This window comes from Rhinolophus ferrumequinum, chromosome 19 (genome assembly GCF_004115265.2).
Source record: "Rhinolophus ferrumequinum isolate MPI-CBG mRhiFer1 chromosome 19, mRhiFer1_v1.p, whole genome shotgun sequence".
NCBI classification, from domain to species: Eukaryota; Metazoa; Chordata; class Mammalia; order Chiroptera; family Rhinolophidae; genus Rhinolophus; species Rhinolophus ferrumequinum.
The window spans coordinates 59,989,711-60,002,500 of NC_046302.1; the positions used below are offsets into that span (position 1 = coordinate 59,989,711).

The 12,790-nt window shown below is 57.1% G+C and overlaps 1 protein-coding gene across 1 annotated transcript in view; it reads left to right on the forward strand.

The window, feature by feature from the left end:
- Nucleotides 1-7,706, forward strand: part of ATP9B (ATPase phospholipid transporting 9B (putative)) — a 169,036-nt gene extending 161,330 nt beyond the window's left edge. The window contains exons 27-29 of the mRNA XM_033087134.1: nucleotides 1,624-1,681; nucleotides 2,382-2,585; nucleotides 6,864-7,706. Of these exons, the coding sequence (XP_032943025.1) occupies nucleotides 1,624-1,681; nucleotides 2,382-2,585; nucleotides 6,864-7,000 (399 nt within the window). The 3' untranslated portion in view covers nucleotides 7,001-7,706. The remainder of the gene's footprint in view (nucleotides 1-1,623; nucleotides 1,682-2,381; nucleotides 2,586-6,863) is intronic.
- Nucleotides 7,707-12,790: the final 5,084 nt, after the last annotated feature.

Below are 12,790 nucleotides of genomic sequence, written 5' to 3' on the forward strand. Positions count from 1 at the left end.
CTTGCCTACACGTCTCATCCAGGAGCGAGAGGCTCAGGAGCGCTTTCCAGATGATTTCTCCAGCGATGGCTGTATGGATGGTTCGTGCCCAGGGCCCGACACGCATGATGTGCCGTCAGCAGACACTGCCGGGGACATCCGCCGCTCCTCATGCAGCCGTGGCCCCAGTGCGCCCAGCTTGTCTTCAGTATGTCCACTGATACTTAGGTCACAGGCCTGGGGGCAAGTAGGTGTCAGCAAACCTGGCGACCAAGTAAATCTCTTCCTTTTGTGTCAAAAATTAAAGTTTAATTTTCTGTTAAAATACTGAAATAAAGTTAACCACATACTTAACTACATAGGAGTTTTATGAGCAAAGACCGAACCCCCACTAGTATCCAGTCAGAGACACACACTTGGGAAAAATGTACTGAAAGGACCTATTTGAAATATAAATGTTTACATTTCAAAACCTCTGCCTTTAAAACTCATTGTGCCCTTTTAACAAGTCACGACGTGTGTGAGTCTTACTTTCACATAGAGAAGTGAGGACTCGGGCTCGGCCAGTATTTTCACAGAGTGGCCCTGGAAGCGGGGACGCACTGGGGTGGCCGTGCTTGTCCTGGGCATGCAGCTCCTGGACGGTCAGAGGGCTGCAGGCAGCTGGGACCCACACCTACATTCTCCCCAGGGTGTCGCCGTGTGACGCATCCCTCTATCTGTTTTCCCCATGGCATCAACTCTGAGGCCTCCCTGTCCTCATTGGCTGTGACTGGCCCCATAGGGGGACCCAGGTGCAAGCAGAGCTTTGGACTCTGATCAGTAACACGGTTTGGTAGCGCTAACCTGCTGATATCCTTGAAGAAATCACCAGACTTCTTTGGTTTCTTCTCCTGTAAGTGGAGAGAAGCCACACTACACTGTGTAAGGAACACATGCAGAGTGGGGGTACGTGTGATGGTCTATGTGACGAGACGCTCTGCAGGTCTCTCCAGGGCTTGTTCCTAACACCCTGTGTTGGCACGGCCTCTGCTGACACGCGTCACCCTCACTGCCCCTCACCACCAATGGCCAGAGTGGCCGCTGAGGACCTGGTGTCCATTCTTGGATGTGAGTGCCTTCAGGGGTGCGGTTAGACGAGACCACGGCCAGTATTCTGTCTCGGACCCGTCCCTGATAGCCTGGGCGAAGTTTTAAAAGTGAAGATTACTACACAGGAAGCCATTCTGTTCGTCTGTGTGGGACTTACTTACATGGCGTCTTCCAGAAAGGATCTGAGGGATAATACTTCCAACTTCAGTCTGATAGACTATCTTTTTTCATCTGAAGAAGCTAAAAAGTAAATGTAGGAATATGTGTTCCCGAGAAATAGAGAAGTAAAGGGAAGTTATTTTCACTACAAAGAGTCTTTATCCCCTAGTGTGTTTCAATGTGTGTTTGTGCACTTGGACTCTGGTCAGTAGGGAGCCAAGGGACATGTAGCTGTGGCGTAAAGGTCAGCAAAGGTCAAGCCACGAGTGTGCAGAGTGGACGACTCGACACACCGGCGGGACAGGTGGCGGGGTTGGTGTCTGCCTGGGCTAGGGACCTGAGGTCTTAGGGGAAGCACAGGCTGTTAACCAAGCTCTTCCACTGTTCCCACAGGGCAGGTCCTTATCCTTCAAGACCTTCCTCGTCTGGGTTTTAATCAGCGTTTACCAAGGTAAGACAGCCCTTGTCTCCTGGTAGCAGGATTGGTTTCACCTCCCAGTTACATTCCAAAAGCTTCTAATTTCATCAACAGTCAGATGTTGCTCCCTGTTTATCTTGTCAGTCGCTATTCCAGACTTCGTCACAATGCATCATGGGTTGGTGTTTGTAACTGGTAAATGTCACCTAAAAACAGACCTGGTTTTAATTAAATGTTAATCCAGAAAAACTTGAACCAGCACATGGCATACATAGACCCCACACAGTGGTTCTCTTTCACGAGCCCACGGCAAGACTGAGAAACTGAATTATGTCATCAGAAGTGGTCAGGTCGCCTTGGTTTAGTGTCCGGACAAAGGAGAGCTTGTTGCAAGTATAATTAACAGACACCAGGCCCATGACTGACCTGCTGATCACTTGCACTCACTGACGTGGAGGCGTGGCTTCTCCAGAGAGTAAAGTGTTTTTCAGCGTCTGCTTGGGGTTCTGGCAGTCTAGCTGGTACCACATGGTACATTCTTCACGATCCAGAGTTTAAGTTCTCAGTCCCAAGTGTGGGTACGTACCTGACCCACGTCTCTGCGTGTGACAAAGATCAGTTAGCTCTTCCCAGGATCCTTTTTTCCCAGCTGGCTTGCACAGGAAGAGAATTTCTAGCCCAATCAGAAAAAGTCGCGTAAAAAGCCACACTGGTCACCCTGGCTGTTTTCCAGGCGGCATTCTCATGTACGGGGCCCTGGTGCTCTTCGAGTCTGAGTTTGTGCATGTGGTGGCCATCTCATTCACCGCCCTCGTCCTCACGGAGCTGCTGATGGTGGCGCTGACCGTCAGGACGTGGCACTGGCTGATGGTCGTGGCCGAGTTCCTCAGCCTTGGCTGCTACGTGGCCTCGCTTGCTTTTCTCAATGAGTATTTTGGTAAGTTGCCTTGGGATCCTTTTTCGGATAATCGTCTATTATTGATTTTTACACGTTTTTTACTATTACTTCTTCATACCATTGCCTTAAATGGCAGATCACAGTAAAGCCCACGTCAGGAAGCTTTACAGCACAGAAGCTTGTCTGGGGCACAAAGGTTACACTCCTTGCAATAATTTGTAGCAGTTAAGATTTTCACCGTGTTGGCTTTTAAAAAGACACTAAGTGGGGACCCCTTGGCGCAGGCGGTGACATCGGTCCTTCTCCACAGTTGCAGCAGCGTGTCCCAAGACGGGGCCCAGGTGCCCACAGGGCAGCCCTCCCCTGTCCGGGCCCCTCTCATGCAGAGGGCCACCGGGCACCATGCTGATGGCCTCAGCCCCGTGAGCAGCCCAGCTGTCTGGCACTGTGGCGTGGTGTCACCAGCACCGTGTTCCCGCGCACACACAGCCCTCCCAGACTGCCGTCACCAGCCAGGTGACTGGTGTGTGATGCTAGACAAGAGCTGACAGTGGCAGTGGCTGTCTCCACGCTCCTCTGGTCCAGACTGAGGAGAGTGGACAGAACCGCCACTCTGGGTGGCCTGCCGACACTTCTTCCTCAGGAGTAACTTCCGTGAAGGCACGCGCCTCGACAGGGAGTGACTGTGGGAGGGAAGCCTGGTGCTGGTGGGCACGTGACATCCTCGTCCTCTCCAAGGCTGCCTGCTTCCCGGCAGTGCTGGGCTGCACCCCAAGCCACTTGAGCAAACCCCACTCATCGCTCTCCTTCCACAGATCTCAGGCCTTCCCAGCCAGGGTTTGATAATGCCCAGAACTGTGTTCCGTAGCTGATGGGCGGGGCTCACAGGGCTGCATGGGGTTTTCTTGCAGGTGTTTAAATCAGACAGCGAGAAGGGAGGTCAGTGGGAGGGAAGGTGGTGTTTGTCCTCCGGCTTCTGACAGGTGGGAATGCTGGCTGCGTCCCCACCATTTGTGGAACACAGTGCAGTGCTGCTCCTGGTCCGAGACAGAATTTTCCAGAAGGTTTTCAGAAAAGAGAGGACCTTTTCCTGTCCCTGATGGAATGTCAGCAACCCTGACAGTAGTGATCTCTGCCGCCAGCAGGGGCCAGTGAGTCCCGTGTGGAACTGTGACTTCCCAGAACTGACACCCACTACCGGGCATGACGTGTGCCTGCCTCATCGGGCGCCGGGGCAGACCGCCATCGGCACACACACCCTCCCGGAGCTCACCGAGGGCATGAGCGAGCCGCCTGTCTGGCGTTGTGCTGCAGCCTGTGCCCATTCCAGGCGAGATCTGCTCTGAGAACAGGACTCCCAGACGGGCCCGTTGTTCTGACGTCCCGCATGAGAACCAGGCCTGTGCCCGGTCACTGAACGGGGCCCAGGTGACAGGCCCCGTTGGTAACCCAGCGGTTCTGGTCGGCTCACTCGTGTCTGTTGAACATGTTGGGCTGCCAGGTTGCCAGACGGCTGAGGAAACACTAACAACAGACAGACACAGAACTCTCGGAAAATAAGAGGGAAGAGCTGTGTCCATTCCCCAAGGTGGGGCACTGTGAAAAGGAATGCTCAAAACGAGAGAGTTCTTGGGGACTGGAGTCGTGGGGACAAAGGACAAGTAAAAGGACCGGGAAATAAAGCCAAGACACCTCCCAGCCAGCAGGTAAACAGGAGGCAGAGAGAGGGGTAGTGGACTGAAAGGGAGTGTCCCAGGCTCAGCCAGGGCGACTGGCTCCAGGAAGAGCGCAGAGCGGAGGGCTGCCTGGGAAATCACGCAGGAAAGGCCCAGACGTCCGTGGTCTGCAGCGGCCCAGGCAATGAGAAAGGACTCACACCAAGACTCAGCCTTCTGGAAATTTCCGGGTGCCCTCGGGATAAAAAGAAAACCCTGAGAGCTCCCCAGGTAGGCAAATCCCATCTTGCGCCCCCTGGGTCGGGGTGACTGTGGCTTCGGGAGGCCACCAGACCGGAACAGATGACATCACAGCCCCAGCAGGCAGCGCGGGGGCGGGGCAGACACAGAAGTCAGCGAAGGCCATTGGCAGCATTGTCAGAAGGAGCAGCTTCTGTCTGGCCCACGTCCCGCGCTGCCCTGTGCCGATCTCCCAACTGCTTGGTTCCTGGAGCCCATTTCTGAGTCCTGTCAGCATTTTGTAGGACGAAAGTAGACAGACATCTTGGGGACCGGCTGTGGGGCACTTCCCAGGGTAGCTGCATCATTTAATCTCTGGCAGGACGTCTTCTCCGGGGAAGCCAGGGTCTGCACATGGAGGAGGCGGCGTGCCTGTGCTTCTGCAGGGAGCTGTGATGACAGGGAACCTCATCCAGTTGTGTGGCAAAGACGGGTTTGTGACACGCCCTGAAGTGTCAGCCCTGTCTCCTCAGGGACACGCTGCCCGAGCAGATGCCGGACCCCACGGTAGGGCCCTTGCACGGCAAGGGTGGGATGGGCCAGCCACTCGGACTCTCAGAGAGAAGGAGCCGCGTGGGTGACACTGACACCAATGGACGGCTGCCTCACAGAGCAGCAGGTGACTTGTTCAGCAAGCACTCACGGAACCATTGAGCACGGTCACGAAAGTTGAAGGCCACGCGCGCTGCCCCTTGCGTCAAGTGACCGTCTGGCCGTTGGTGATCAGCCAGCCTCGCCCATGCGCCACAGCCCTCAGTGGACCTCCTAGGGACAAAGATGACAGCCTCACAGCAAGCCGTGAACCGTGAGTTGTTGGTGAAAACTTGACATGCAGCTTCACAGGAAAACGTCTCCAGCCTTTACCCCAGGACACGAGTTACAAAATGGATTCTCTTTCGGCGAGTTTGAACAGTGGGAATGTATGAGATTTGTTCCCTTCTCATAACTTTACCACATGCGTATTATAAATGGCAGAGAAGTACAAGGAATTCCACTATAAAAGTACATGGTGCGTGAGCTCACACTCAAGTCTTTCCTCAGTGGTGGCCACGTCAATAGGAAAAAATGTAAAAGTTAATGTTTCTGTATTAAAAGAAACATTCACCAAAAAAGTAGCCAGGACACCTACAAAATGGCTCTTTCCAGCTGTACTTTCTGTCCTGATGAAGAAAAAACATGGCGTATTCTCCTGTATGGATATGACTTCACGTTGCGTGAACAAGTGCATGGTGACGCATATGACAGTTACAAGAGCACCTCCCACTGTCACTGTCACTGCTGCCTGTGTAGTTCTGTCTCCGTGGGCTAGCTGGAAGTCTCCCCACACCGCCCGTGGTCTACCTGGTCTCGTCTCTACTCCTGTCTTGTGTCCGGGCGAGCATAGGCAGAGCGTCTTTTGGGGCGTTCTTAGGTAGGTGAAGCTGTCATGTCTTCCAAGAGTATGGACATTGAGCAAGCAGTGTTGGTCAAATGCTCAACTGGTCAGAAGTCTCCCTGGCACTCGGTTTCCGCCAACCCTTTGTGGCACCACATAAGCCTTTGCTGCGGCTGTTCCCAAGTGGGAACAAGGTCTTGTTCAGGTTCTGTGCTCCTGTGGGGGGGGCCACATGCTAAGTCCACACATCCAGGTCCATGAGGGGACAGTTTATCCATCCCGGCAACATTTAGTGGTTGAGCTCCTGGATGACACTTGCAGGGTTTGCAAACTCCGGTTAAACAGACTGTGCCCGGGGTCTGTGGCTGCCACACCGGCACACTGACTGGTGTTCTCCCCAGGCCCTGTGTGCATCAGAGTCCCTGCCTCCTCCTGGGACGTTGTTTTATTCCACCTCGGACAGTAGTCCAAAGGGATCTCCACTTGGACAATCGGACACTAAATGTCAGGTTTCTCCTGTGCTTTTTCCTGCAAGAAATTCAACAGTGCAGGCCTCTGGCTGCAGCTCTGTTACGCGGCGATAAAGGGCACTGGGGAGGGCTTCTCTGGTTTTGAGGAACAGAAAGGACAGGTGTGCAGTGACAGCACCACCGGTGGCCTGCTGTTGCCTCCCCCCCCCCACTACCTGAGAGGATGGGGGACGGACGGGCCTGGTGGCCTGAACACATCACAGATCTCTGCTGCCGAGAGTTCCGGCCTGACCAGCGGTGCGTGAGCTCTGCCACCCGAGCGACGCTTGGCCGCGTTAGTCACACGGAACTTTGGCTCTGTTATTTCGAGAATCCTTTTACATGGCACACAGTAAAACAGCGCTTCAATAAAGAAACCCTAGATTCCGGTGGGCCCATCTCTGTAGGTCTGGAGGTGACAGGAGGCGCCGGGTGGCCTCCCTGCCGCCTCTTACATTTGCCCCCTTCTCTCTGACAGATGTGGCCTTCATCACAACCATGACCTTCCTGTGGAAGGTGTCAGCCATCACTGTGGTCAGCTGCCTGCCACTCTACATCCTCAAGTACTTGAAGCGCAAGCTGTCCCCGCCCAGCTACTCCAAGCTGACCTCCTAGGCGCCAGCTCTCCAGCTCCGCGGGTCCTGGTGGGTGCGGCGGGGCTGTGGCTGCTGGGAGGGACGGGAGAGGACGGGAGGGACAGGAGCCCCGAGTGTCCCCAGGCGGCACTGCAGCGCTCCATCGTGCAGGGTGCACCCCTTCTTTCCTTTTATTATTTTTCAGAATTTAATTTTCTTACTCAAACCAGCTTCAGTTTCTATTGAAAATGAGCCCCGATTATCTCACTCTTACTGTAAAGCGTTCATCTCAGTCTGGTTTCTGAGAATTGAAGTGAAAGCCTATTTAATATTCTGCACTTGGCTAACATTCACGTGCTTCCTTTAATGTTACAATATAGACAGCCCTCCCTGCTTAACTACAATAAAACCTGGACGCTGCAAACACACTGCGGCGGCCCCGTTTATGTGCCACCTGCTGGGCGGGACGCCGGGTGTATCAGTTGTGACGTAAAGGGACGTACACCTGCACGAGCCGTCTCGTGGTCCCCGCTGACGTTTGTTGAAGGCGTGCTGTTGGGAAAACCTGTTTGTAAAGCCCCGTCCTTTCCATATTTGTGACATCACACAACTGCAAAGCCCGGTCAGTGCAGACACCATGTCCTGTGAGCACTTAGCCCCTGCGGACCGGGCGCTCTGGCACGGGCTCTCCTTGCTCGCTCAGGCTGCAGAGGTGCCCACGCACCTGAGTGACCCTCCCCCCCCCCGTAGGTAGCCCTGTGTCCCATGCTGTCGTCACGACTTCCATGAGGCAGCTCAGCTGCTCTCATTGAGGAGCATTTCCATGGGCGAGCAATCGGTCCCCCTCTTGTAAAGCTCACAGGTCCTGTCCACTGACCCCCGAGCCTGATGGAGGGTTTCCCAGCAAGGCTTCCTGACTCGGGTTCTTTCTCGTTTCCTATGGCACCAGCTGATTTGGGTCTGTTCGCCTTCTCCAGCTGTTTCCCACTGAATGTCCCTGTCCCCCCAGTCACGGAGTGGCGGCACCCAGCCCTGACTCTGTCCATTGCCCGTCATGATGGTTGCCTTAGGCACCACAGGGCTCCCAGCCAGGACATCCTGCTGCAGTGCCCCGTGGGGGTGGCGAACAGTGGGGACATTAGGGGAGTCGTTCGCCGGGCCACACACAAGGTGGCGCTGTCCTGTGGGTCTCGCCGGGCGGGAGCCGTTTGCGCCGCTTTTCCGCCGAGAACGTCCGAGGTCCCTCCTGGCCTGCACTGGCCTGGGCCTCCCGGTGACTCCCTACGCCTGAGCGCAGCGGGCAGGGGGTGGCCGCACGTTGGGACCAGGGTCCCAGACAGTGTGCAGCCAGCGGCCTGTGTGCCAATTTAAAAGAACCGCCCTGTCTGCTGTTCTGACTCAGTGGTGACAAGCTGTCGTTCCCTCGGAAACAAAGCAATGAAGCTTTGGGATAGCGCCTCATGGTGGAGTTCCCAGCTGGCCGCCTCTGGGGCAGACAGGTCAACATGGCCCGGGGAAATCAGGATGTTTTCCGGGCAAATGAGTGGGGTGCAGCTGTTTTCATCTGCAGTGAAGGTAATGTGACCCGGCCATGAGCTGCTGGGCAGGAGGTAAGGGGCTGTGACCACTGACCACGGGTCGGGTCGCAGCAGGTCGCATTGGCTCTCTGCCAGGGATCAGTCCACCAGAGCAGGGTCAGGAAGCGCCTGGCCACTTGCAGGCCTTGTCAGCCCCTGAAATTCCGGTGGGTGGGTGGAGCCAACCCCTCAGGACTGAGGATTGTTTCTCCGTGTTTAGGGTCTGGGAAGTGCATTTCAGTGGTTTGCTCGTGTCACTGGGTCCTTCCCTGTCCGCTGTAAGCTCCACGAGAAAGGACCGTCCTTTCACTCAATGCATGTGCCTTGTGCAGACACCGAGCTTAGAGGGCTGATGGGGGCAGGGGGAACGTCAGCCGTCGACGACGCTGTCCTGGAGAGGGAGCCCCGTGAGGTGGAGGGGTGCTAGACGGGAGTCAGGGCACGTGAGAAGGAAGCTGAGAGGTCCGGAGGGACCAGGAGTGACCAGGACAGCGTGTGCACAGGCCCTGAGATGGGGCCTTGGGGTCTGGGGCCGTCAGGGCAGTGCCAGGGCAGGCAGGTGAGGGCACTCGGGCTGTGCTGCCCCAGTGCCCTGTGACATAACAGCGTGCAGACAGTCCTTGAGAAGTGTGACAGCGAGAGGAACAAACCGCGAGATCAAGGGCACGGGAAGGTCTGGCACGTGTTCAGACGGTGGTGGGAGCTTAGTGTGAGGCCAGACTTGAGCGGCCTGGAAGCGACGGGATGAGCAGAGGGCTGTGGGAAGTGTGGGGCGGGGGCGGGCTGGCAGGACGCCAGTCCCCTAGAGAGGGCTGTGCAGGCCGGGAGGTGTGCTCGGAGGCTTTCATCACGAACTCACAGTCCAGGCAGCCGGCTTCTCCAGCAGGTCCAGACCACGGGGCTTGACAGCAGTTGGGCTTTTGGGAGCACTTGTGATGGAGCGGCAGAGGGCAGCGGCGTGAGCTCGGGGGCCAAGAACAGTCCGCGCTGACGAGGGCAGTGGCTGCGAGAGGCTCTGGTGGGTGTGGGGAAATGCTGTCCACACTGTGTCCCCAAGGGCCTGGCCTCAGTGACGTTCACTAGTGTATAAGGTGGAATGGACGGCTGGCTGGGTGGCTGAGTGACTGGGGACAGAAACGGGCTGACCTTGTTCCATCCCAGGACAATCGATCACCTGACACCTCAGAAAACACTTCAGATAGCAAGGGAGGGTGAGAAACTGGCCCAGGGACGTTCAGTGTCCCCAGAGCCTGCAGAGTGTCACCAGGCTCTGCTCCTCGGAATGTCACCCGAATCTGAGGTGCACGGACCACAGCTACTGTGCCGGCATGGGGACGGGGACGGGGCCGGGGGAGGGGATGTGGAGACTTGGGACAAGAAGACGTGGGGACATGGGACAGATGGGAGATCAGGGATTGGGGGATGGGAGGTGTGTGGGGACAAGGGGACAGAGGGAACGGGGACTTGGGGACATAGGCGACCTCCTGATTCACATGAAGCCTTTTCTGCCCCAGGACCCCAGGCACCTGGCCTTCAGGTCTTCCTGTGCCCTCATGTCCCAACGTGGGGAGCGTGAGGATGACACCGTGAAGGGCCCAGGACGTGACCACATGTGGCACCAATGTGTGTCCTGAGGACGGGGCCTGCAGATGCTTTGGGACTAGGCTGCCGGCTGTGGCGGGTCGAGCCCCCTGCTCACTGGCTCTGGTGGCCGCAGTGCTGGGTGTAACTCCAGAAAATTCCAGCAGGTGGTGCCAGAAGCTAAGAAATGCCCGGAGGGCCGCGTCAGGGTCCAGGCTGGTTCCTGCGGTGTTCACAGCTGGTGGCCCCCTGGAATAGCCAGACCCCGTGACCCCCACGGGCCACGGCGCCCTCACTGAGGAGTCTCCGCCTTCCCGCAGGCTTCTGTTCTGCCAGAATGGAAACCACATCCAAATTCCTGACAAAGGCCCCACCAGACCTCTGAGGTGCCTCGTCCTTCTGGGGAAGACTCCCCACTAGGGGTGCTGCTGCCTCCTGCCCCCTCCCCATGGGGACACCTCCTGGGGGGCCCAGAATGTCTGGGAGCCATTGGGAAGGATGCTGAGGGGAGTCGCTGGGACCTGGGAGAGACAAGGAAGGTCTCACATCCATTTTCCTGAGTCCTAAAAATGCTTGTTACTAATTCTGGTCTTTTCCAAATTTCATTGCCACATGACTTTAGAACCTGAGGGCCTAGAAGTCCCGGCCTTCCTGACTCCAGCCCAGAGAACCACTGCCTCTGCCCAGCCGTCCGCGCCCGGGCGGGAGATGCAGGTCCAGACCCTCCGGTGGGCGGCACTGCCCTGTCCTTCAGATCTCACTCTGGAGACAGCTGTGCCCTCTCCTACGGCAGAAGCCCAGCGTTTTGAATGTTTGCTTCCCTCTGGTGAACAGAGGGGCGAAACCCAAAGATCAGCTGCTCTGTGGGGTCCCGTCCCCCTCCCCCTCTTTCCCATCTGCCAGGAGCACCTAGGGATGGTCACGGGGGCCCAGGAGCGGTTCTGCGCCCCGTGACCAGGTCCAGGTGGTCAGTGGCAGGTCCCACAAACTCAGGAGGCCCCTGTGAGGGCGAAGCAGAGCCGCCGCCTGGGCCTGGGTGTGCGGCCGAGAAGGCCCCGAGGCCCCGGGGAGGCCGGCCGGGCCGTGCAACGCAGCAGGGGTGCGTCCAGCGTCCTGGAGGCCCCTCCCTGCCTCTTCCCGTCTCCGCTGCTGTTGGTGTCCCTGGGCTCGTGACCACATGGCTTCGATCTCTGCCTGCTCCTCACGCGCCGTCATCCCCTGTGTCTGTGTCCAGATTTCCCTGCTGATATGAAGACGCCCGTCACTGGATCAGGGTGGCCTCATCACAAGTCATCCCGTCTGCAAAGATACCACTTCCAAATACCGCCCCTTCCCAAGGTTCCAGGTGGACGTGAATCTGAGGTCACCATTCAGCCCAGCACAGTGGGGGCGCTTGCCAGATACCTACCATTACTTATTAAGTTACTTGTATCAGTTCAGGTATTTCAGTTTCTGCCCTACCTGAAGGTAACAGGCATGTTACCAGCCGAGCACCAAAATGGTTTAACTTTACAACTGGCAGTTGCGTGCCAGGGTCAGGGTCCTCGCGGTCACCCTGTGCCAGGGAGCCTGGCTCCCGAGGGACAGGCTCTCAGGAAGAGTCGGGAGCCGGGATGTGTATGGAGTCTCTGGTTTGAACGTTGGCTCTGGGCTGCTGTGCTGTGAGCAAGCCCGGAGGCCTGGCACAACTGCAGGGGGCGCCATCCGCCCTCGGCTCTCAGGTGCCTGGCCCCAGGCCTCAGAGTCATCCTGTCCTGTGCACCCCTCGGACTTGTGGCCGTGACTCTGTTCTCTGTGGCTCCTGAGGAGACGGGGCACCAGGGAGCCAGCAGGAGGCCGGCTGGGGTCCCCATTGAGGTCCGTTAGTGGTTAGAAAGCGGTGATGGGGAGCTGGCAGCTGAGCCATCACCGTGGCCGCACGGAGAGGACAGCGCGGCACCAGTGGGTTCTCAGCAGCAGCCGGGCCTTTGAGCCTCAGCACAGAGACGTAATCTTGACCTCTGGACGCCTCAGCAGGACTTGATTCTCGCAGCCTGTGCCTCACAGGCACCATGTCTCTGAAAGGACAGGACCAGCTGTAAGCTGCCCACCCCAGGGCGTGCAGCCTCCATCCCCCAGCACCCCTCCCTGTGGCATCTGGGCACCCCCAGATCAGACCTGCTGTTCAGGTCTCATCCAGAGCCACGTTCTCTGGAAAGGGACGTTCCTGAGAATCTGCCCAGTGCCATCTGTGACAATGCTGCCGACAAACTAAGCAGAAGCCACTGTGGGAAACAGTGGCGGGTCCTCAGGAGGTGTCTGCATCTCATGTGCCTGAGCAGCACTCAAAGCAGCCAAGGGTAGAGACAGCCAAGTACCCCTTTGTGTGGACAGAGCCCACAGAGGGAGGGACCCTGACACCCCTACACCGTGGATGGCCCTTGAGGACATGGTGCTGAGATAAGCCGGCCACAACAGGACAGACACTGTGTGACTCCACTAACATGAGGTGCCTGGAGACAAATCCATAGAGACAGGAAGTCGACAGCAGTGCCAGGGGCTAGGGGAGGGGGAGGGATCGGGTATTCAATGGGAACAGAGTTCAGTTTGGGGAGACGAGAAAGTTCTGTGGGTGGGTGGTGGTGACAGCTGCACACCCTGAGAATGTGCCTGAGGCCACTGAGCTGGCACTT